This window comes from Balaenoptera ricei, chromosome 9, assembly GCF_028023285.1.
Source record: "Balaenoptera ricei isolate mBalRic1 chromosome 9, mBalRic1.hap2, whole genome shotgun sequence".
Taxonomy (NCBI): Eukaryota; Metazoa; Chordata; class Mammalia; order Artiodactyla; family Balaenopteridae; genus Balaenoptera; species Balaenoptera ricei.
The window spans coordinates 55,415,734-55,442,014 of record NC_082647.1 but is presented as its reverse complement, the minus strand read 5'-3'; the positions used below and the strand labels follow the sequence as shown (position 1 = coordinate 55,442,014).

General features: G+C 39.9%; 1 protein-coding gene across 1 annotated transcript in view; it reads right to left on the bottom strand.

The window, feature by feature from the left end:
* PTTG1IP2 (PTTG1IP family member 2) overlaps positions 1-26,281 on the bottom strand; it is a 92,195-nt gene that overhangs the window by 2,396 nt on the left and 63,518 nt on the right. Inside the window, exon 6 of the mRNA XM_059932523.1 lies at positions 18,347-18,537. Within this exon, the coding sequence (XP_059788506.1) occupies positions 18,347-18,537 (191 nt within the window). The remainder of the gene's footprint in view (positions 1-18,346; positions 18,538-26,281) is intronic.

Here is a 26,281-nt window from a genome sequence, read left to right as displayed (position 1 = left end):
CTTGCTGGATTCAATTCTATCTACCCTCTTGAAAAAATGATCCAGTGATGTCTGGGTAGAAGCTCTTTTTCTCGTCATAGATGACATGGTAGCACTGAATTGCATTCTGAACAGCTGCTGCAACCTTTGTGTATCCTCCTATGTTCAGGTCATGTGCCTCAAGAACTAACAGCGGCTCCTCATATAAAGAAAATCCCCTTGCCATTTCCTGCATCGTGAATTTCTTCGGTTCTTCAGTTACTTCTTCCTCTTGTCTCTCTTTGTCCTTTCTCTGGGCCTCCAATTCCATCAGGTCTTCATTAGTAAGCTCCTCGTGCTGTGCAGCAAGGAGTTCAATGAAGTCGTCCTCTTACAGATCTAGCTTGAAATAAAGATACTGTACTACTGTACTCTATACAGTACTGTACAGTAAAGTACACAAAAGCACAACCACTTGTAGAGGATGCACACACGTGACAATGTACGCCAGACACATGAACTAACTTATGTGATTAGACATGGGAATACATGTTCGCATCTTTGAAAGTTCAGAACTTGAAGGTTCGTATGTAGGGGACTTACTGTAGAGAGAACATTTTCTTTGTACTTTGTACCTTTAAGTATAATTTGAATGTTTTATCCCCCCAAAATGCATTGTTTATAATAATAGAAATAGTAATTTAAAACATAAACATAATATTTACTTCATTTTTACCTATCCCACTCCAAAAAAATTTCACCTAATTACAATGGTATACCTTGCAGGAGAAACAGTTGTTAGTAATGGACCACGTAAACCTTGGCAATTATGAATAACCAACTCCCAGCACATGCTTATCTGCTTCCTTTGTTGGTTATAAATTACAATGGCTAATTTTGCAAGAAACTGTGATACAAAGAAGGAAATTTTTAACTGGATGCTTTTAATATATGTATACTTATGTTATAGGATTCAACTTTTTTTTTTTTGGCCATGCCGCCCAGCTTGTGGGATCTTAGTTCCCCAACCAGGGATAGAACCTGTGCCCCCTGCATTGGAAGCCCAGAGTCCTAACCACAGGACCACCAGGGAATTCCCAGATTCAACTCCTTATATGGTTATTTGTTTCACATTTGCCTTCATCTTAGATTGTAAGTTCCCTGAGGGCAAGGGCCCTAGACACAAAAGGTATAGTGCCTGTTTCATAGTGGACGTAAATTAAATGTTTGTCAAATGATTAGAGAATGTATTGCTGCCACTGAGAAGTAATGTGTTGTCCTCAGAAACAAAGATGACTATTCAGCATCTGTGTGGCATATGTATTTTCAGTGGGAGGATGGATCTGTGCCAGTTCTCCATCTGAACTTCTCATTCACAAGGTTATAGTTTTGGCTGGCCTGAATTAAAGGTGCAGTGTCTGCCTATAAACAAATAAACTTACCGAGGAGCTGAACCCAGCATGGGTTGAACTGAATCGAATTCATCAATTAAAGCATGTGTGTGTATTAATTAGGCCTAGAGTAATAGCAGCAGTGGCTGGAGACCCAGGACTCATGGGTTTTCGTCCCTACTCTATCACAAAGTGTTGTGTGGCCTTAGACAAGTAAGTGATTTACCCACTTCCTTACCTGTAAAATGAGAGTCTTGAACTAGCTGACCTCTAGGGTCATCCATAGCGGCCAAATTCTAAGTTGAATGGTGAAATTTCTGCTCTCCCAGCTTAAACACTGGGATATATTAATGAAGAGTAATTAATACACAAATAAGAGAGACAAGGATCCACTGATAAAAATTATGAGAAATTAAAGGTACATTATTTCTAGTCATGTTATACATAAATTATGCTTTTCTTATGAATGGATCTTGTCCATATAAGAAAAACAGCAGGCTCATATACTGGCAGTAAATTTTAAGGGAATGAATCCTAATCTAAATTAGATGAAATATAGAGGATTTGATTAGAATCTAAAGTAGCAGCAAAAGCAGAAGCAGATTTACTGACCTGAAATAGTATCAAAAGATATTATCAGAGAAAAAAAATCTATGAAAAAAGGATGCCAAGGACGTGGGGACTAGAGTTGGGAAGTGAAGTTAAAGTGAAAACATATGTTAATTAATGTAAAATTTTAGAATTTAGCCAGTGTAGATAGCTAAAGATTAAGACATATTGTTGACTGTAATTACTAAAGTGGTAGAAACTAACGTAATTAAATATCCTCTTAGAACTCTAAACAGTTACCCTAGTTAATTATTTTTTTAACACTTTTTTATTTTTTTATTTTTTTTTACTAAATAGAAATCTAATTAGTCCCATTACTTAAATGCAAGCATTTACATTAGAAAACGAGTTCTCTTCAATCAAAATTATGTAACAAGAATTCAGCACTTTACAAAATTCTGTAGTATGTCACATGACATAGCTATAACTTTTTATGTTGTAGCAACAGGTACTTATGTCAAGACTTCAGATTTTATTAAAGGGCAATTTAAAACAATAGTAGAGTCCAGATATAAGATATGAAAAGGACCTCATGAATGGTAGTTAAAAGAGATAACAGGACAAAAGCAAGGTAAAATATAATGCTCCAAGTGGCCTCTACATTTTGGTAAATGATAGAACTATCTGAGAAAAATTATTTTTACTTTGAAGAAAGTTATAAAATTACATTAATTTAAAAACATTAACAGATTCATGATGTATGCAACTTACTTTCAAACAGTTCAGAAAAAAATAGACATACGTAGTAGAGTGGAAAAGATCAATAGAGAAAGCATACAAAAATGATAAAGCAAACAGTACAAAATGTTAATAGGCAAATCTAGGTAAAGGGTATATATACGTTCTTTGTGCTATTCTTTTTTTTTTTTTTTTAACATCTTTATTGGAGTATAATTGCTTTACAATGGTGTGTTAGTTTCTGCTTTATAACAAAGTGAATCAGTTATACATATACATATGTTGCCATATCTCTTCCCTCTTCCATCTCCCTCCCTCCCACCCTCCCTATCCCACCCCTCTAGGTGGTCACAAAGCACCGAGCTGATCTCCCTGTACTATGCGGCTGCTTCCCACTAGCTATCTATTTTACGTTTGGTAGTGTATATATGTCCATGCCACTCTCTCATTTTGTCACAGCTTACCCTTCCCACGCCTTGTCTCCTCAAGTCCATTCTCTAGTATGTCTGTGTCTTTATTCCCACCTTGCCACTAGGTTCTTCATGACCTTTTTTTTTTTTTCCTTAGATTCCATATATACGTGTTAGCATAATGTATTTGTTTTTCTCTTTCTCACTTACTTCACCATCACCACATCTTCTTTATCCATTCATCTGTCGATGGGCATTTAGGTTGCTTCCATGACCTGGCTGTTGTACATACTGCTGCAATGAACATTGGGGTGCATGTGTCTTTTTGAATTATGGTTTTCTCTACTCCAGCTTTCTTTTGATTTCCATTTGCATGGAATATCTTTCTCCATCCCCTCACTTTCAGTCTGTATGTGTCCCTAGGTCTGAAGTGGGTCTCTTGTAGACAGCATATATATGGGTCTTGTTTTTGTATCCATTCAGCAAGCCTGTGTCTTTTGGTTGGAGCATTTAATCCATTCACGTTTAAGGTAATTATCGATATGTATGTTCCTATGACCATTTTCTTAATTGTTTTGGGTCTGTTTTGTAGGTCCTTTTCTTCTCTTGTGTTTCCCACTTAGAGAAGTTCCTTTAGCATTTGTTGTAAAGCTGGTTTGGTGGTGCTGAATTCTCTTAGCTTTTGCTTGTCTGTAAAGCTTTTGATTTCTCCATCGAATCTGAATGATATCCTTGCCTGGGTAGAGTAATCTTGGTTGTAGTTTCTTCCCTTTCATCACTTTAAGTATATCATGCCACTCCCTTGTGGCTTGTAGAGTTTCTGCTGAGAAATCAGCTGTTAACCTTATGGGAGTTCGCTTGTATGTTATTTGTCGTTTTTCCCTTGCTGCTTTCAATAATTTTTCTTTGTCTTTAATTTTTGCCAGTTTGATTACTATGTGTCTCAGCGTGTTTCTCCTTGGGTTTATCCTGTATGGGACTCTCTGCGCTTCCTGGACTTGGGTGGCTATTTCCTTTCCCATGTTAGGGAAGTTTTCGACCATAATCTCTTCAAATATTTTCTCTGGTCCTCTCTCTGTCTCTTCTCCTTCTGGGACCCCTATAATGCGAATGTTGTTGCGTTTGATGTTGTTCCAGAGGTCTCTTAGGCTGTCTTCATTTCTTTTCATTCTTTTCTCTTTATTCTGTTCCACAGCAGTGAATTCCACCTTTCTGTCTTCCAGGTCACTTATCCGTTCTTCTGCCTCAGTTATTCTGCTATTGATTCCTTCTAGTGTAGTCTTCATTTCAGTTATTGTATTGTTCATCTCTGTTTGTTTGTTCTTTAATTCTTCTAAGTCTTTTTTAAACATTTCTTGCATCTTCTCGATCTTTGCCTCCATTCTTTTTCCAAGGTCCTGGATCATCTTCACTATCATTATTCTGAATTCTTTTTCTGGAAGGTTGCCTATCTCCATTTCATTTAGTTGTTTTTCTAGGGTTTTATCTTGTTCCTTCATCTGGTACATAGCCCTCTGCCTTTTCACCTTGTCTATCTTTCTGTGAATGTGGTTTTTGTTCCACAGGCTGCAGGACTGTAGTTCTTCTTGCTTCTGCTGTCTGTCCTCTGGTGGATGAGTCTATCTAAGAGGCTTGTGCAAGTTTCCTGATGGGAGGGACTGGTGGTGGGTAGAGCTGGCTGTTGCTCTGGTGGGCAGAGCTCAGTAAAACTTTAATTCGTTTGACTGCTGATGGGTGGGGCTGGGTACCCTCCCTGTTGGTTGTTTGGCCTGAGGCAACCCAACACTGGAGCCTACCTGGGCTCTTTGGTGGGGCTAATGGCAGACTCTGGGAGGGCTCATGCCAAGGAGTACTTCCCAGAACTTCTGCTGCCAGTGTCCTTGTCCCCACGGTGAGCCACAGTCACCCCCACCTCTGCAGGAGACCTTCCAACACTAGCAGGTAGGTCTGGTTCAGTCTCCCCTGGGGTCACTGCTTCTTCCCCTGGGTCCCGATGCACACACTACTTTATGTGTGCCCTCCAGGAGTGGAGTCTCTGTTTCCCCCAGTCCTGTCGAAGTCCTGCAATGAAATCCCACTAGCCTTCAAAGTCTGATTGTCTAGGAATTCCTCCTCCCCTTGCCGGACCCCCAGGTTGGGAAGCCTGACGTGGGGCTCAGAACTTTCACTCCAGTGGGTGGACTTCTGTGGTATAAGTGTTCTCCAGTCTGTGAGTACCCACCCAGCAGTTATGGGATTTGATTTTACTGTGATTGCGCCCCTCCTACCATCTCATTGTGGCTTCTCCTTTGTCTTTGGATGTGGGGTATCTTTTTTGGTGAGTTCCAGTGTCTTCCTGTCAATGATTGTAGAGCAGCTAGTTGTGATTCTGGTGTTCTCGCAAGAGGGAGTGAGAGCACGTCCTTCTACTCTGCCATCTTGGTTCCAATCCTCACCCCAGTTAATTATTTTTAGGATTAAACATTATCCTCCTTTTTTGAACACATCCAGGAACTGAAGTAGCACAAGGTTAGGTGACCTATACCAAGTTCCCAGTGAGTCATCAGTGAAACTGGTACATGGAATTCAAAACTCTTGTCACCAACTTTTATGTTCCAACTGTTGGATAACGTCCAGTCTTAAGGGTTTCTTTTTTTTTTTTTTAATTAATTAATTTATTTATTTATTTTTGGCTGTGTTGGGTCTTCGTTTCTGTGCATGGGCTTTCTCTAGTTGCGGCGAGCGGGGGCCACTCTTCATCACGGTGCGCGGGCCTCTCACTGTCACAGCCTCTCTTGTTGCAGAGCACAAGCTCCAGACACGCAGGCTCAGTAGTTGTGGCTCATGGGCCTAGTTGCTCCGCGGCATGTGGGATCTTCCCAGACCAGGGCTCGAACCCGTGTCCCCTGCATTGGCAGGCAGATTCTCAACCACTGCGCCACCAGGGAAGCCCAAGGGTTTCTTTTTGTTGTTGTTGTTGTTGTTGTTTTGACAAAGAGAAATTTAAAATCAAAAAGGGGAGGGAAATGGAAGATTGGAGAAACCAGTGTATTCTCACAGGTAAATGGAGGCTCTCCCACTTCTTTCCCCCCTGTTCTATCAGCCATCTGTTGCCTAGTCACTCATAATTCAAATCCTTTTCACTTTTACAGAAATCACTCACTGCTGACACAAATCTCCAGGCTTGTTCAGGAATAAGACCTGATTGTTTTGTAGATAATTCTATATTTTTTCATCATATATTTCAAGAGGCCTAGGGATGTAAGTAAATTGACCTACTTGCAAATTACTGTAGGAAGGACAAAGAAGTTGCAAGCCCATCCAAACGGTGTCAAGTATAAATTAGCTCAGAATAGTCTTGAAGAAAATAAACTACCAAGGTCAAAGTGTGCTACCGTTTAAAACTAACATACAATTCACTCAATTATCCCTTTGGTGTTATTTGTGTGTGTGGAGAGATGTGTCATTACTAAAGCGTCCTCATTTATGATTGTCATCAATTTCAATGCATCATGTTGTACCCAGCAGAATTAAAATTCAGAGGCCAGTCCTGTAATTGAACCGTGGACATGGATGCAAAAGTGGTCAGAAGCTAATACTTCAGGGAACCCAAACCTTTTGGTCAGTCTAGAGAAGTCCTGTTAGGAGCAATTAAATTCAGAAATGTAGCTTTTCTATCAAAAACATCCTAGTCTTTCTTCCCAATGCCCTTGACAGTTCATCTACATTCACATGCCTATTCTTTTTTTTTTTTTTTTAATTTATTTATTTTTGGCTGCATTGGGTCTTCCTTGCTGCATGCGGGCTTTTCTCTGGTTGTGGTGAGTAGGGGCTACTCTTCGTTGCAGTGCACAGGCTTCTCATTGCGGTGGCTTCTCTTGTTGTGGAGCACGGGCTCTAGGCACGTGGGCTTCAGTAGTTGCAGCACGTGGGCTCAGTAGTTGTGACTCACGGGGTCTAGAGCACAGGCTCAGTAGTTGTGGCACACAGCTTAGTTGCTCCGTGGCATGTGGGATCTTCCCGGACTAGGTATGGAACCCGTGTCCCCTGCATTGGCAGGTGGATTCTCAACCACTGCGCCACCAGGGAAGCCCCACATGCCTATTTTTTTTTAATTAATTATTTTTTTATTTTTTTTGTGGCTGCGTTGGGTCTTCATTGCTGCCCATGGGCTTTCTCTGGTTGTGGCGAGTGGGGGCTACTCTTCATTGTGGTGCATGGGCTTCTCATTGCGGTGGCTTCTCTTGTTGCGGAGCACAGGCTCTAGGCACGTGGGCTTCAGTAGTTGTGGCACACAAGGTTAGTTGCTCCGCGCCCACATGCCTATTCTAATCAAGTGCTTACAAGCAGGAAAAAGTATCCATAGGATAACTATATTGATGGTGTCGTTGGATATATCATGTTCCCTAGCTAAAATGGCTTACTATTTATAATTTTAAAATGTAACTAGAATAACTTGTGGCTTTATAATGGGCTACAAATTGATGATCTCATCTTATTTTAACCCATACTACTCCAAGAGACATTATCATTATCACTATGTTACACAAAGGAAATGGGCATAGACATGCCAAGAGACTATCCCCAAGAGGTTCCAGTTTTATACTGAGACACACTTTGGTTACCAAAATCTTTTCTTTAATAAAGCATTTTTGTAGCACGATGTATGGCATTTTCTTTTTCTTTTGATATATTTTGGGTATAATTGTGATTGTCCTTATTGTATAGAAAGGAACTATTTTGAAGCAGAGAGAGTGCAAGGAACTGGCCAAACTCAAACAGGTTTATGGATGGGTCAAAACTCCTAAACTCTAGCACTGTAATTTGCCTTTTTTTAACCTTATGGGAAGAAATTAGAAGTGTGGTATTAAAAGACGTACAATTGGGGCTTCCCTGGTGGTGCAGTGGTTAAGAATCCACCTGCCAATGCAGGGGACATGGGTTCGAGCCCTGGTCCGGGAAGATCCCACATGCTGCAGAGCAACTAAGCCCGTGCACCGCAACTACTGAACCTGCGCTCTAGAGCCTGTGAGCCACAACTACTGAGCCCGCGTGCCACAACTACTGAAGCCGGCGTGCCCTAGAGCCCATGCTCCACAACAAGAGAAGCCACCGCAATGAGAAGCCCGTGCGCCACAACGAAGAGTAGCCCCCGCTCACCGCAACCAGAGAAAAGCCCGAGTGCAGCAACAAAGACCCAATGCAGCCAAAAATATAATAAATAAAAATTTTTAAAAAGATGTACAATTGACTTTGAAAAAGAGGCTCCTTCCTACTCTAATTGGTGTTTGTAAATGAACTAAACATTCTAAAACTATCACTTGAACCACTGTAGCATGTGTCATAAATGGATTAATGCACCTTTGCTCATAACTAATATTTAATCCAGTATTCCTCACCTATGAAGATGAGTCATATCAAAACTAGTTGGTGTCTTAGTCTGTTCGGGCTGCTATCAAAATACCATAGACTGGGTGGGTTATAAACAACAAAAATTAATTTCCCACAGTTCTGGAGGCTGCAAGGCCAAGATCAGGGTGCCAGCATGGCTGAGTTCTGGTGAGAACCCTCTTCTGGGTTGGAGATTGCCAGCTTCTCACTGTGTTCTCACATGGCATGGCAAAAGGGGTGAGGGAGCTCTTCAGGGCCTCTTTTATAAGGACACTAATCCCATTCATGACAGCTTCACTCTCGTAACCAAATCATCTCTCAAAGACCCTTCAAATACTGTCACACTGGGAATTAGTTTTCAATGTACGAATTTTGGGTGGCAGGAGCAGGGAGGAGACACAAATATTCAGTCTACAGCACTTGGGTAGCATTTTCAAAGAACCGCTATAGAACAACTTAGGCAGTGACTGGAGGGGCAGGAGGAGGAAGGGGCACATATGGATTGGAAAAGCCTCCAAGGTGATTCTTGTACAACCCCCACCAAGTGAGAATCGCTGATTTAGTCCCTTAAACAGCAACATGATGGTAGTTACTTGATGAAAGTCAGATATAGAGAACAACACAGCAATACCCGTGAAGCATAAAAGACAATAAGGTTGGAGACGTAACATCCTAGATGTGTTTCAAACAGTAAAAGAAAACAGTATTAGGAGCCAGAAGATACTAATTCTCAGTTCTAGAACCTTCTCTCATGCGTTGTATAATATCACTAATCCTCTGCTTCCTAACTTATAAAACCAGAGATAGACAATTATCCTGGTACGACCCACCTACAAATTTAAGAGATCATTACCTCCTTTTCCTAATCAAGACTATTTTGAGTTCTTCTAATTGCAAACCAAGAAAACAGGGATAAGCCGAGACAGTTGAACAGAAAGGACTGATTGAATCAGTTTCCAGTACTATCTCTGTTTTCTTATCATAAGCCAGTCCTTTCACTTGTCTTCATTCGTTTATTCATCAAATGCACATTGAGCACCTACTATGTCCTCAGCACTCTGCTAATGGCTGGATATACTGCAGTGAAAGAAGTGGAGCATGGTCACAACCCCTACCTCCACAGAGCTTACAGACTAGTGAGGAAAAATAAAAGGTGACCCATTTTAAAATAGAGGAAGGACTGAGTGGTATGGATACCCCACAGCAGGGAGATTTCACCCTAATCTGAGGGTCAGAGACATCCACTCTGAGCAGTCACACCTAAACTGAGACCTGAAAGATCCATAGAGGCAGTTGGGGGGCAAACAGGAGCTCCTGGCAGAGGTATCAGCACTTGTGGGGGCCAGATGGCAAAGGCAGAATGTGGTGCACTCAAGAAACTGAAAAGGTAGTCTGAGTATAGAATGGACATGAGATAAGGTTGTTGAATTAGACAAAAGGCCAAAAGGTAGACACTTTAATAATCATACAGTAAAGACTCTGTATGCTTTAATTCCTATTAGAAATGTCAGACAACACTCATGGGAGTTTCTGTTCCTCCTGAAAACCCACTAAAACAATAATGAATGGATTTGTTTTAAAGTATAAGTCCCCAAGCACATAGATAATAAAAGAAGAAACAGCACCAACACAACTTTGGAAGCTGGAAAAATTATGGTTGAGTAGTAACACACCTGTCAGTCCCAAGAAAGCTGAATCCTAAGCCAGCAGTTGGCAAGACTGGGAGGCAACCTACTGAAAGTTTATAACTGACTGTCAAGACACCTAACCTTCTTTCTTCACTTCCTTCCCATACTTCTGACCAACAGATTGCCCTACAGTGAAACCCACAGTTGACAAGCCAACCATGTAAACTGAGCTTGCCCAAAGCTTTCTAGTGCCTCTCTTCTAGATATGGGCAGACAGTCAAGGATCTCTATAGACAGTTGATGGAATATTCTAATAAGAAAGACAGAGGCCAAAACAAACTAACATAGAAAAGCAACAAAGAAGAAATAAAGACTATGCAGGAGGAAAAAAATAACCTACTATTAATATCTTCAAAGATTCAAAAATAGTGAAATATTATAAGATATTGCAGTCATCGAACAAGAACCAGATGGTATTAGTGTTTTTAAAAGTAGCAGCCAGAGGGCAAAAATGAACTCTTGGATATTAAAAATATCACAGTATAAAAGAAAACTTCCAGTGAAGGTTTAAAATATAAAGTTGAGGAAATCTCCCAGGAAGTAAAACAAAAAGATAGAAAGAGAAGAAAAGATAAAAGATGAAAAAGGTACAGACTAGTCCAGGAAGTTCAATATCTGAATAAAGGGAGTTCTGGAAAGAAAGAACAGAGAAAATGGAGGGGGAAAACTATCAAAGAACCAATTCAAGAAAATTTCCTACAATGAAAGGACATGACTTTCCAAATTAAAAGAGTCTATTGAGCTCCCAAGACAATGGATGGAAATAAACCTACATTGAGACACATCATTATGAAATTGCAAACCCTGTGGACAAAGAGAATATTCTAGAAACTTTCAGGAAAGAAAAACAGGATTCTAAAAAGAATCAGGTATCAGAATGGCTTCAGACTTCTCAACAGCTGCACTGGATGCTAGAAAATAGTAGAAGGAAATGATTTCTAATGTAGGGTTCCCCAGCCAAATTATTAATTAAGTGGGAGGGCACAATATAGATTTTTTTCAGACGTGAAAGGTCAAAAGCACTGTCTGACAGGTCCATTTCTCAGGGAGCTATGAGAGAATTTATTTAACTAAAATAAGAAAAGAGAAAATGGAATCCAGGGAATGGGATTCTGATACATGAGAAAGTCAGGGTGATGGTGAAGGGAAAATCTAAGACCACAGCTCTGAAGGAAGCCTAAAGATCAACCAATCTGCTGGACTGGAGCAGGGCAGAGGCCCTGGAGAAATATCACCAAGAAAATGATATGGAGAGAATGACTGGCATTTAAAGAATGTTGAAGGAAGATTTCTTAAAACTGGGGGTGGGGCAATTTGGGAATGTATTGATGATAAGTATACATCAATACATAGATCAGTCTGCCCAGAGGTGAGCATGATCTCCCACTTAGGAATTTATTTGGATGTCCAGACATATGACACAATGCACCCACCCATGACTATAAATAAAGTATACTTAGTACTAATACTAAGCTAGGGGTTCCCAGCAGGGAAAGGGCTCATTCAGGAGTTTGATGAGAAAATGACAAAGGATGAGGGGTGGTTTGGGGCTTTCACTGTGGTTCAAAGGTGGAGCCAGCATGGTGGGGAATTAACCTAACATGGGCTAAAGTCTGCCCTATTTGAAATTCCCATCAGCTCTTAGAGGTAAAGGCCTACACAAGTCTTCTCATCTTGGCTGCCCAGATATGGGAAGATAGGGAAGAGGGATGGAGATTGAAAGCTTCCAATAGTCAAACATCGAAAATGGAGTTAAGCCTCTTTATTACAAAAATCAAGTTACAGGGGGAAAAAGTTATTAACTCAAAAAAAAAAGTTGTAAAGGAAAAGTATTTGTAGCATAGTATTCTTTGGCTCAGATGTGAATAACATTTACAAAGTCATATCAGTGTAACTAATGAAGGCAACATAGTTAAGTCATGACCATGTTGAGAAGATGAGGAATAAAAAGTGTTCATGTATGTGGTGGGTATCATAGGGTTTAGTGAAAATAAGCTAAATCTTCATCTTCTAGAGTGGAAGTCACTGAAGTTGTTTTAAAATAGCAATGTAAACATGTTCTTTAGAGATATGGAGATAATCCCAAAAGAATCAGGTAAAATAGTTGATAGCGGTTGCCCTAGGGGAAGCTGAAGCACAAGAAATAGTGAACAGTGCTGTAGGAGAGGGTATGTTGGAGGAATGCTGTTTTGTTTGTTTGTAACAAGCCTGCCAGTATAACTTCTCAAACATATATAATTAAATTGCCCCCCAGATTTGACTGTATCTTAAAGGCAATAGGGAGCTACCCATCACCTTGGAGCTCTAAGCAATGAGGCTCTGAGCATGATAGTGAGATCAGATTTGCATTTTATTAAGATTACTCTTGGGGCTTCCCTGGTGGCACAGTGGTTAAGAATCCGCCTGCCAATGCAGGGGACATAGGTTCGAGCCCTGGTCTGGGAAGATCCCACATGCCCATGCACCACAACTACTGAGCCTGCACTGAGCCCACGAGCCACAACTACTGAGCCTGTGTGCCACAACTACTGAAGCCCGTGCGCCTAGAGCCCGTGCTCCACAACAAGAGAAGCCACTGCAAGGAGAAGCCTGCGCACCACAACGAAGAGTAGCCCCTGCTCACCACAACCACAGAAAAGCCCACGTGCAGCAACGAAGACCCAACGCAGCCAAAAATAAAAAATAAAAAAAAGATTACTCTTGTTACTTTGTGGAGAAGAAGTAGAGGAAGGAAAGAATGGGCACAGTGGTGTCTATAAGGAAGCTTAGCTAGTCTAGCCTGGAATCTAGACAGGAAGCTGGCCTGGACTCAGGTATGGCGACAGGGGTAGGTAGAAGTACGCAGATTGCGACTGATTGGATTGTGGGATGGAAGAGGGAGGACTCAAGACTGATACATACTGCATTTTCTGGTTTGAACAATGGGTGAGTGGGGAGCCGTTTATTAAAATAGGAAATCCAGAAGAGGAGCAGGTTTGGATGGAGTAGAATGATTTAAGTATTGGATATTCAATAGCTGAATGGCTATAAGGCCATTGCAGATACAGCCTGGAGCTCAGGAGAGGAAGCCAGGCTGGTGATGGAGATTTGGAATCAGCAGCATAGAAATGACAGTTGAAGTCCTGGGAGTGGGTGAGATTGTTCAGGGAGTGGGCGTAGAGTAACCAGCATCAAAGACAGAGACTGAACTAATATAAACAAAGGAAGGGGCAGAGCAGTCAGCAAAGGGGAGTAAAAGGGAGTAGGCAGAGCGGCAGTAGAAAGTTCCGTGTACTACAGAAGTCAGGGAGGAGAATGAATGTTCAACAGTATCCAAGGAGCCGAAAGGGAACACATACACTGGAGAGGCAAAGAGGAGGGACTGTTAGTAACCGTGACAAGAGCAGTGTCTGTGAAGCAGTGGGGCAGGTTGAAGAATACATGAGAGCCAAGGCACTCATTTTAATCACTGTTCAAAAGATAATAACAGGAAATTTTCTTGAGTGCTTTTTATGGGTGGGATACTGAATTAGGTGCTTTACCTACTTTATCTCATTTAATTCTCAAAACAACATCATCTCTACAAAATAGATGCTATTGTTGACAACCACATTTTTCAGATGAAGCACCTAAAGTTTAAAGAAGTTAAGCAGTTACTCAAGAGAATAGAGACAGTAAGCAGACAGGCTGGAATTTGATCTCAAAGAGTCTGACTCCAGATTGTACACTCTTAAACACTGCACCATACCCTCTAAATGATCTGCCAAAGAAAACATTATCACTCATCTATTCAACAAACCTGCTGTGTGCCAGGCACTATTCCAGGTGTTGGTGATCCAGCAGTGTACAAGACAACGCTCCTGCCCTCATAGATCTTACTTTCCAGTGGAGGAGATAGATAGTAAACAAATTAAAAAATGCATGTGTACTTTCAGTGTTTAGTGTAATGAATACCAAGAAATCACTCTGGAGAGTGGCTAGAGAGGAGAGCTATTTTAGGCCACAGGCCTTCCTGAGATGACATTTTGGCAAAAACCTAAATGAATTCAGGGACTGAGGCAGGAGAAGATGCATTCCAAGCTGAAGGAGGCGAAGTGCCACAATCCTGAGATGGGGGCGGGGACGGGGTGGGGCACAGAATGAGTGAGGGGGAAATTGGTAGGCCAGATAGTTGGTAAGGAAGGTGGGGCTGCATCAGGCTCAGCCTCAGAGGTAGGAGTTTAGCTGTTGTTCTGGAAGTGATAAGAAGTCAGGAGGATTTTGAGCAGGATAACGACAAACTCTGACTCACATTATATTGATATTAGCTTGCCATAAAGCCTGGACTTTGGATTCTGTGACCATCACCATTTGCATATTCTCTAGAATTGAGATGTTATGTGGCTACTGAGCCCTTGAAATGTGACCAGTCCAAACTGAGATGTGCTCTAAATGTTAAATGCACACCAGATTTCAAAGACTTAGTACCAACAAAAGAATGGTATAGATCTCATGGCCAATTTTTTACATTCATTATATGTTGATACGATAACATTTTAGATATATTGGGTTAAATATAATATTCAAATTAATTTCACCTATTTCTTTTTACTTTTTAAAAAAAGATGTAGCTACTAGAACATTTTTAATTACTATTTATGTGTATTATGTGTATGCTCATGTTATATTTCTTTTGGATTGCACTGGTCTAGACAACTTCCCTTCTGCTTTCGGCTTCAGCATGTTATAAAGACAAATGACATAACTTGTGTAGGGCTCTTTGAGTTTTCTTAAGGAAACATATTACATAACAACAAGACAAATTATTGAGAATGATAGTTGGCCAAAAAATGTACTGTTCTTTATAGGCCAAAGATAATGTTACTGACTTGATCGTGGTTTTGTGTTGTTTTTCCAACGGTGCTGATGAGTTTACACAAAGTCTTCTGTAATGTTTCTCTCCCCGCCCATTCCACCCCCTCCTTGTGCTCCCTTATGACCGAAACAGCATGTTTTTGAAATACCTGGCCCAGGTTAAGAATGCATTTCTCAGCCATGGAAATTTTTCCCCGTGCAAAGCATTCAGTCTTGTATAGGTTTGAACCTCAGCTTATTTAACATGATATTCTGATTATCTGATCTACTCAAGCAAGCAGATTCCAAATGTCAGTGAGTATATCTATAATCATAGTTATAGAACACTCTTGGCTCTTTTATATTTAGTTCTAACTATGGTCAATTAGAATGTACTATTTAGGGCTTCCCTGGTGGTGCAGTGGTTAAGAATCCGCCTGCTAATGCAGGGAACACGGGTTCGAGCCCCGGTCCGGGAAGATCCCACATGCCACGGAGCAACTAAGCCCGTGCACCACAACTACTTAGCCTGCGCTCTAGAGCCCATGAGCCACAAGTACTGAGCCCACGTGTCACAACTACTGAAGCCCTCACACCTACAGCCCGTGCTCCGCAGCAACAGAAGCCACCACAATGAAGAGCAGTCCTTGCTCGCCGCAACTAGAGAAAGCCCATGCACAGCAACGAAGACCCAACACAGCCAAAAATTAATTAATTAATTAATTATTTTAAAAAGGGGAAGGACACCTAATTAAGTCATCAAGATGAGAGATTACTAAAAATAATCTTGATGATATATTATCATGTAATTTTTGGTATATAACTGAGAAGAATTCAAAGAACTGAGTCCCATTGCTATAACAAAACTCCATCAGGGACTTCCCTGGTGGTCCAGTGGTTAAGACTCCACGCTCCCAGTGCAGGGGGCCCAGATTCAATCCCTGGTCAGAGAACTAGATCCCACATGCATGCCGCAACTAAGAACCCCACATGCTGCAACTAAAGATCCCACATCCCGCAACTAAAAAACAAAAAGATCCTGCACGCAGCAACAAAGAACCTGCATGCCACAACTAAGACCCTGCAGAGCCAAATAAATAAATAAATATTAAAAAAAAAAAAAACTCCATCATTCCTATTTACTTATTTAGGTGAAGAGCTTCTCAGCACCTCTATTTGCTAAATCATACATTCAACATTGACACTAAATCCTGTATATTTATCCCTGGATACATGGGGGAGAAAGGCTTTACTCATCTCATTAAGAGCTGCAATTCCAATACAATTTTACATTTTATGTTTAATAATTATTCATCAGTATTTGCAATATATTTATGCTGTTTTGAGAAATTGTGCAGAATTTTCTAACACTTAGAACCTTATGATCACAGGAAATTTTAAATTATTTCCATATTTCTGTTGCATAGAAGTATGTTATTCATGAAATACTTTAAAGTATAAAATATATATTAGGAAATGGAATGGAAATACAATTTCAAGAAGAAAAATGAACAAAGAAGAACTTATTTATGTGTATTTTTAAAGTATTATGGGGCATCAAATTGCTATAATATTTAGATTCTACTGGATAGATTCAAATAGAGATGTGACAGTTTATTTTTAAATGTCGTTATTCATAATGTACAGGAATATATATATATATATATATATATATATATATATATATATATATTTGTAACCTAACATGATAAAAATTTTAAGCATCAACTTAAAAATGTGGTGAGGAATGTATTACTTCTTAAAATATTTTAGTAGTACTTGAATGAACATGTCTGGAGACAATGAAAGGAGAAAATTATGTTAGACAAGAAAATGATGAAGGAAAGAACAGGCCAGCTGTTGAGACTGATTGCACAATGAAATATGATGACAAAGGACCTGTCTACTCACATTTGCTTTTGTGTCCTTTATCAAAGAGAAAGATCTATCGAGAATGATTGAATGGACATTGTTAAAGAGGAAGAGAAGTTCAAGATGGAAAGAGAAATTGTAACAGTGTACCCACCTCTTTGGCAGCCAGTGGAAGGTGGTGAGACTAGCAAGGATTTGAGTCCACCAGGACTGACTCAGAATTCTGACTCTGCCAGTATTAGTGATGTGACCATGGCATGATGCTTAACCCACCTCATCTGTATAATGGGCATAGAGCGATTTACCACATAGGGTTAAATTCCATAAATTTCAATGTAAAGTGCTTTGCATAGAGTCAAGCATAGCCATGCATAAAGAGTGGCTATTTTAATTATTATGTAGCTGTGGGCCTTGGAGCAACTTATCCTACTTAAGTCTCACTTTCCTCCTCCATAACACAGGAATAATAACATCAACCTCCGAGGATTACTATGAGGATTAAATTGATAATAAACCTGAGAGCACTTATAACACAAAGAAGGCATTCAATAAATATTAGTTCTTTCCGCACCCCTTCCTTCTAGCTTCCTATTGATTTAGACAATCCTATGGTACACCTGATGGGACGTGATGAAGAAGAGTCTAATTCCAAATACCTATTTCTAGAACAGTATCTTACTTTTATTGTGTCTACTAATAAAAAGACTAAAATTGAAATGATTCTCTTTTCTTGTTAAGCGACCAGGGTCTCATATTACAAATAACTCTATCCTTGTGGATATGACCTTTCTGTTTTACTAGCAAATCTCATTAATGACAAAATTATTTTCCTGAAGTTGTGGAAGATAAATATACTGCTGATCTATGACCATGTAATCAATCCTCTCACAAAGAGGACCGCCTCACAAAGAAAAAATTCTTTCCAAGTGTTTCCCTTTCTCTCATGAGTGAAAGGACAAAGCATTTATTAATCTAGGGGAATAAATACTGTTGATTAATGTGATTCACATATTTTGAATGGTACCAAGTATGTCCTCTCTTTGCAGCTTTGTGTACAAAACAAAGCCTGGTTTAAGATGAGCTAGGATGCCCGGGAGGGAGTTAGGGAACCAAGTTTCACTGAACAGGCAGGAAATATGTCTAAAGCCACTTCCTCCAGTTTAATCTGTGGGATAATGTCAATTTGGTTCTTTTCAGAAATAATCTGAAGAGTTGCTGTCCCTGTTGAAGAGAGGGATGTAATGACTCTGAATAGTAGTCCAAATGCATAGGAAGGCCCTATATCAGCCAGGATCCCAGCAAGAAACAGATGGCACACTCCAAAGGAGTGAAAGAAGTATCGTATCGTTGAAACCGGATAATGGCTATGTGGGCATCTATTATACTAGTTTCTCTATATATGTCTATGTTTGAAATTGTCTATAGTAAAATATATGAAAACGGAGGCGTGTAAAAGAGGGACTGATGAAAGTGATTTACAAAGGTGTGGGCAGATGTTAAAGGAAAACAAGGGAAGGCGATATCTCCCTCTTTCCCTTCCATACCCCTTCCCCCTCACCTGCACAGGACTGGCAAGAGTGTCAGGTGCTGCCAGCCGCAGGCTTGAAGGAGCAAGGGAGAGGGACCAGCTCTGGGCACCCAGGGAGACCTGTAGCTGTAGAAAAGGGCCACCATCAGGAATTGTGGCCTTGGGTGGAGGAACGCAGATACCGTTAACCAAGTACATAAATTTGTGAAGCTCAGTGTAAACTGAAAAATCAAGAAAAAAAATGTAATTAAAGGTCCTGAAATATAAAACTTTAGCTTTTCTTCCACAGTCTTTCTTTCCCTCTCACTTGACTGGTCATGTTTTAAATTTTTTCTATTTAACACCATTTAAAATAAAGAAAAAAATTAAAAGTTTAAATTATCAGCACAAACTTTACCACTTAACATTGTGCAATGTCAGTTTTAAATGCAATATAAGAGCATTTAACTTGTATGCAGAATCACCAAAATTATCCAATTCATATTTCAAAGTTCATACATAACATATGCATTTTTTTTCTTGCTGGAACAGTGGAAACACCCCTCAAAACTAACTCAACTATTCCATTTAACTTCTTTATACACACACATTGTACCAACACTGTCTGCCTTTGGCTTACTAATGAGTAAAGAGGGACTGAAAGGAAAAGGAACTGTGGATTGTCCTGTCTTCCCTTTCCTTCTGTGGCATCATTTTTAGTGTAAGTGGTTGGCTAATATAGGGAAGTAACATGAGTAAGAAAGGATATGAGGGACTTCCCTGGTGGCGCAGTGGTTAAGAATCCGCCTCCCAATGCAGGGGACACGGGTTTGAGCCCTGGTCCGGGAAGATCCCACATGCCACGGAGCAACTAAACCCGTGCGCCACAACTACTGAGCCTGCGCTCTAGAGCCCGTGAGCCACAACTACTGAGCCCACGTGCTGCAACTACTGAAGCCCACGTGCCTAGAGCCCGTGCTCTGCAACAAGAGAAGCCATGGCAATGAGAAGCCCGCGCACCACAACGAAGAGTAGCCTCCGCTCGCCGCAACTAGAGAAAGCCCGCGCACAGTAACAAAGACCCAACGCAGCCAAAAATAAATAAATTAATAAATTAATTAAAAAAAAAAAAAAAAAGAAAGGATATGATAGAGTTCCTTGGTTAGTTGGGCTTCTTAGCATGCCACAGCCTTTTGTTTGTTTGTTTTGGTTCAAGTGGAAGGAGAGGCATTTTGGGCTTAATCAGTCACATAGGTTTACCTTGACCTTGCTCTGAGTCTCAGTGAACTCCCAAGTGTCATGGATGCACAGGAATGCTATGCCCGTAGAGCACTGGAAATGCTGTATGCAAACGGGGCAATCAGAAATGGCATACGTGTATCATGTGTATCTCCTCTTTAGTAATCAGACTTTACTAACGAAACACACATTCAAAGATAAAATTAAGAATTTCAAAATGGTGTCAGCAAAGCATTAGATCAAATGCAGGACCCCTCTGAGTATGGGGCCCTATTGACTGCAGAGGTCACACACCCATAAAAGCTGCCCTGCTGCCAGCCCATGGTCAGGCAAGGAAGCAGCCAGGAGAATTAGTGTTCTTTCCTTCAGTCCTCCCACCTCCTGCACCACTTACAATAGGTCTTCGTACATGTGAGATATAATAGGAAATATACATATATTGGTCTCTACCCCTAGTTCATGGTACAGGGCTCCTAAAACACTTGTAATTTCCTAAGTGATAAGAGCATAGGAGCATCTTTTGTTCTAAAATTTGGTCTTTGACCCCAGTTCCTGACACCGATCTCCTAAATCCTTTGGAATTTCCTGGGTGATAGCAATGTCCTTTGTTCTAAGAAGGTGACTCTTTTTTTTTTTTTAAACAACTCTGAATTTTTTTAAAAATAAATTTATTTATTTATTTTTGGCTGCATCACGTCTTCGTTGCTGCGCGCGGGCCTTTCTCTAGTTGCGGCGAGCGGGGGCTACTCTTCGTTGCAGTGCATGGGCTTCTCATTGTGGTGGCTTCTCTTGTTGCGGAGCATGGGCTCTAGGTGCACGGGCTTCAGCAGCTGTGGCACACAGGCTCAGTAGTTGTGGCTCGCGGGCTCTAGAGCACAGGCTCAGTAGTTGTGGTGCACAGGCTTAGTTGCTCTGCGGCATGTGGGATCTTGCCGGACCAGGGCTTGAACCCGTGTCTCCAGCGTTGGCAGGAGGACTCTTAACCACTGCACCACCAGGGAAGCCCCTAATAAGGTGACTCTTCGTGGGCTCTTGGATGGGGCCTGGCCACCAGAAAGACCAAGCCATGATTAGAAGCTTGGAATTTTCAGCTCACCTCCCATTCTCTAGAGAGGGGAGAAGGGCTGGAAATGGAATTAATGGTCCATCATGCCTACTTGATGGAGCCTCCATAAAAATCCCAAAATATGAGGTTCTAGAGAGCTTCTATTCTAAGTTGTTGAATACGTGGAGGTGCTGGGAGAGTGGAGCATTGGGAGAGGGCATGGAAGCTCCGTTCCCCTTCCCACATGCTTTGCCCTTCATATCTCTTCCATCTGGATGTTCATCTGTATCTTTTATCATACCCTTTAACAAACTGGTAAACATAAGTGTTTCCCTGAGTTCTGTGAGCTATTCGAGCAAATAATCGAATCTAAGGAGGTCACGGGAATCTGATTTGTAGCCAAGTTGAACACAATTTGTGGGTAACCTGGGGACCTACTACTTGCGATTGGCATCTAAAGTGGTGGGGAGGGGGGCAGTCTTGTAGGACTGAGTCCTTATCCTGTGGCATCTGATGCCACCTCCAGGTAGTGTCAGAATTGAGTTACACTGTAGGACACCTAGCTGGTGTCTCAGTTGCTTGGTGTGGGAAAAAACCCACACGCCTGGTGTCAGAAGCGTTGTGAGTGTGGCAGTAGTGTGAGAGCAAAACAGATATGCAGGAGAAGTGTAGGTTTTTCCTCACAGTACACAATTAGCGCTTGGTAAAAGTGAGAAATTATTATCATGCAATGACTCAAAATATAGCACTTATACACATTTGGGCAATATTAAAGTTGCAATATTTCTGCAATAGATGAAGACTATGATCCATTCGTTTTTACTATGTATAATTTTACAAAAACTATGATTATGAATGGGTGGATTTTTCCATGTTTAATCTCTAGCCAAAGATAAGTATTGTGAAGTTTTCATTAACAAAACACAGTCACTTCTGAACTTTTCTCACCAAAAAGCAGAGGTACACCTTACCTTTTTATACCTTGCAGATAAATTGTCCTACTCCACCATCCCCAAACACTGAGGAAAGATTTTTTTTCTCTTTAACCTTGGTCAATTTATACACTAACATAAGGAGATTAGATGGAATACCAGATCCCACTGAGCAATTAGCTAGGTGGGGCTCTTTTCTCTTTAAAGGAAACTTTAGATTAGAATAAAGTTTGAATAAAATAAACAGTTTAGAAAATGTTAGAGAGGTTTGGTCATCAGTCTTTCTTACTTCTAGAGGTCAAGTTGAAATAAAATAGTAAGAGTCAGACTTTCTGGATTCCTGTGCATATCCAAGCAAGCTCATCACTCAACCTCACTAATTTCCATGTCCTCATCCACAGGAGAATCATGTGGAAAGTGCTGCCCAGCCCCACTCCTAAGGTTCTTGTGAGGATTTTAAAAGATTTTTTTGTTCGTTAAAAAATACCTGAAAAACAAAAGCACTCTACAAATGCAAAAAGAAAATTTATTCAAATAACTTTCTTCTTACCTAATTTCTTTTTTGCACATCATCCAACAGCAGGTAGACTGGCTTATCTGTCAGGAGCAACAGCCCTGAATTAATCCCATTCACGTCTTTGAAGTGTTCTTACCAGTATCTGTAAGAAAAAAATCATACTCGATTCACCAACTAGTGTTCTTTAATGTTCATTATAAATAAATGGTGTCTGGTCAATAACAGGTTCTCAAAAAAATTTGTTGAATGAATTCGGAAGTTCTATAATTTAAAACATTCGACATGATTTCACTCCCAAGGCTGTTAAAAGTCAAAACAATGGCTAAAACAACCTAGTTACTAGGGAGACCTAATTTTCATGTAGAGAGAGTTGAATAATAACAAGAACCAGAGCCTTGCAGTAAATGCTCTTCTTCTGGCAGACTTGATCACTGTGGTGACTGTCCAGCATGAATGTGTAATAGCAACACATTTATTTAGTATTTCTGTTTAAAAAAAGAGTGAACGGTAAAAGTAAAAATTTGAAGATGGTATTAAACTCTTAATTTTAACATATTACAGCATAACGTTGGCAAAAACAATGCATGTGGATTTCATAAACTCTGTGAATAAGCAGGACATTTGTAATGTGAACAGTGGAAGAAGAAGGGAGAAAAGGGTTAAAGGAGTCATTATAGATTCAAGATATTGGCAAATGCTGTCTATAATTCATAAAGAAGGCTGAGAAAGGAAAAAGGGATTCTTTGTGTTTTGTTTCTTTGGTTTTTTAACATCATATTAGCAGAGACTTTCTACCATCTGTCTTTCTTCAACATTTGTCTCAACATTTTGCTATTTGTTAGCATTTTTTCTTTCTTTAAACAGTTTTATTGAGATATCATTCTCACATACCACATAATTCACCCATTTAGAGTGTACAGTCCAATGGTTTTTAGTATATTCACAAGATTGTATAATTCCAGAACATTTTCATCACCCCTAAAGGATCCCCTACCTATTAGCAGTCACTCCCCATTTCCCCCCCTTCCCCCCAGGACGACCATTACTTTACTCTCTTACCTCTATAAATTTGCCTATTCTGGACATTTCACACAGATGGAATCATAAAATATGTGGTCTTTTGTGACTGGCTTCTTTCACTTACATAATGTTTTCAAGGTTCATTCTGTTGCAGGATGTATCTGTGTTTCATTTCTCTTTGTTGCTGAGTAATATTCCATGGTGTGGAAATACCACATTTTATTAATTCTTTCATCAAGCGATAGACATTTGGGTTGTTTTCATTTTAAGGCTGTTTTGAATAATACTGCTGTGAACCTTCGTGTGCAAGTTTTTGTGAGTATACATCTAAGAGTGGAATGGCTGGGTCATATAGCAGCACTGTGCCAACTTTTTAAACAAACTTTTAAAAATTTGAGATATAATTCACATACCACAAAATCCACCATTTTAAAATGTACACTTTACTGGGTTTTAGTGTATACACAAGGCTATGTAACCATCATCAACATCTAACTCTAGAAGAATTTCACCACCGCAAATAGAAACCCTGTACCCATTACCCTCGAATTAACCTTGGATCAGTAAGCCTAGATGCCCCTGCTCTTTCTTTTGCCTTGGGAAAATGATTTAAAACACATTGTCATTTTTATTAAAATCAAAATTTCAAGTGGGTATTTGAAAAATAAGCACATTGACTTTCTAAAATAATGGGTTTATTGAGATGTAATTCACATACCATAAAATTCACACGTTTAAAGTGTACAATTTAGTGGTTTATAGTACATTCACAAAGTTGTGCAATCATTACCACTGTCTAATTCCAGAACATTTTCATCGTGCCAGAAAGAAACCCTTTACCCACTACCAGTCATTCCCCATTCTCCCCTTCCCCTAGCCTCTGGCAACCACTAATTTACTCTCTGTCTCTGTAGATTTTCCTATTCTGGACTATGTTTAACTTTCTGAAGTGTAAAAAAGAATTCTTATACCATTGTCCATTAACCACTTCTTTGAAGCTTAAATCATTTGGCTACACACACGTGCATTCACACATACACACGCACACACACCTATTGTTTTTGTCACTACTGACATTTTCACATCTCCATGCCACTTCCTTGTACTCACAGGTGAGCTCAGCACCTGTTAAAATACCAAAGTGGGGAAAATACAAGCAGCATATGGCAAATTATTGGTATCCTCAATAGAGAGATTTACTCATCTCTCCAGTGATCATATAATTACAAACTAAAACAAGATAATTTTTCTTTTTTAATAAATTTATTTATTTATTTTTGGCTGCATTGGGTCTTCGTTGCTGCCCGCAGGCTTTCTCTAGTCGCGGTGAGTGGGGGCTACTCTTTGTTGCGGTGCACAGGCTCCTCATTGTGGTGGCTTCTCTTGTTGTGGAGCATGGGCTCTAGGCGCACGGGCTTCAGTAGTTGTGGCACACGGCTCAGTAGTTGTGGCTCACGGGCTTAGTTGCTCCGTGGCATGTGGGATCTTCCGGGACCAGGGCTCGAACCCATGTCTCCTGCATTGGCAGGTGGATTCTTAACCACTGCACCATCAGGGAAGTCCAAAACAAGATAATTTTTAAATTAAAAATACCTCTTCCAAAAGAGAATCTAAACACTATAATACCCAGAATTGCTGAGGATGTAAGCAAAGAGGCACTCTCATACACTGTCAATTGGAATTTAAAGTTGTATAACACTTCTCAAGCCCAATTTGGCCACATGTGTCAAAAACCTTTAACATATGTGTCTTTTTGACCCAGAAATTCCACTTTAAGGAATTTATTATTAGGAAATTATCTTAGGAACCCTTAAAGATGTGTGTGTGTGTGTGTGTGTGTGTGTGTGTGTGTGTATAGGGTTGTTCATTATCTCATTGATATTTAAAATATCAGAAAACAGGAAAAAATTCTAAACATTTTTTAAGAGAAAGAGGTTAGTTACTTAGCTTACCAAAGAGCCATATGATCAATCACCAAGCTGCTGTTAAAAATTATATTGAGGACCAGTGATGAACAGTGGATTTTAAATAAAAACCACATCATCATTTACATTAGCACCCCCCAAAATGAAATACTTAGGTATAAATCTAACAAAATATGTATAAGAGCTATATGAGAAAAACTCCCAAACTCTAATGAATGAAATCAAATAAATGGAGAGGTATCCTGTGCTCCTGAATAGGAAGAGTCAGTATCATCAAGATGTCAGTTCTTCCCAACTTGATTTATAGATTCATTGCAATCCCAATCAAAATCCCAACAAGTTCATTTGTGGATATTGGCAAACAGATTCTAAAGTTTATATGCAGAGGGAAAAGATACAGAATAGCCAACACAGTATTGAAGAACAAAGTTGGAGGACTAATACTACAGATTTCAAAACTTACTACAATAAAGCTACAGTAATTAAGACTGTGTGAAATTGGCAAAAGAATAGACAAATAGATCAGCGGAACAGAATAGACAGTCCAGAAATAGACCCACATAAATATAGTCAACTGATCTTTGACAAAGAAGCAAAGGCAATACAATGGAGCAAAGACAGTCACTTCGACAAACGGTGCTGGAACAACTAGACATCCACACACAAAAAATGAATCAAGACACAGACTTTATGCCCTTTACAAAAATTAATTCAAAATGGATCATAGACCTAAACATAAAATGCAAAATTATAAACTCCTATAAGATAACATAGGAGAAAACCTAGGTGACTTTTTTGATACACAAAAGGCACAATCCATTAAAGAAATAATTAATACTGGATTTCCTTAAAAATAAAAACATTTGCTCTGTGAAAAATGATGTCAAGATAATGAGAAACAAACCACGGACGAGAGAAAATACTTACGAAAGACACATCTGATAAAGAACTATTATACAAAATATACAAAGAATTCTTAAAATACAACAATAAGAAAACAAACAACCCAGTTAAAAAATAGGCCGAAGAATTTAACAGACACCTTGCCAGAGAAGATATACAGATGGCAAATAAGCTACGAAAAGATGCTTCATATCATATGTCATTAGGGAAATGCAAATTAAAACAGCAACGAGATAGCACTATGCATCTATTTAGAGTGGCCAGAATGTGGAACACTTACAACACCAAATGCTGGCAAGAATGGGAAGCAACAGGAACACTCATTCATTGCTGGTGGGAATGCAAAATGGTACAGCCACCTTGGAAGACAGTTTGGTGGTTTCTTACAAGAGTAAACCTACTCCT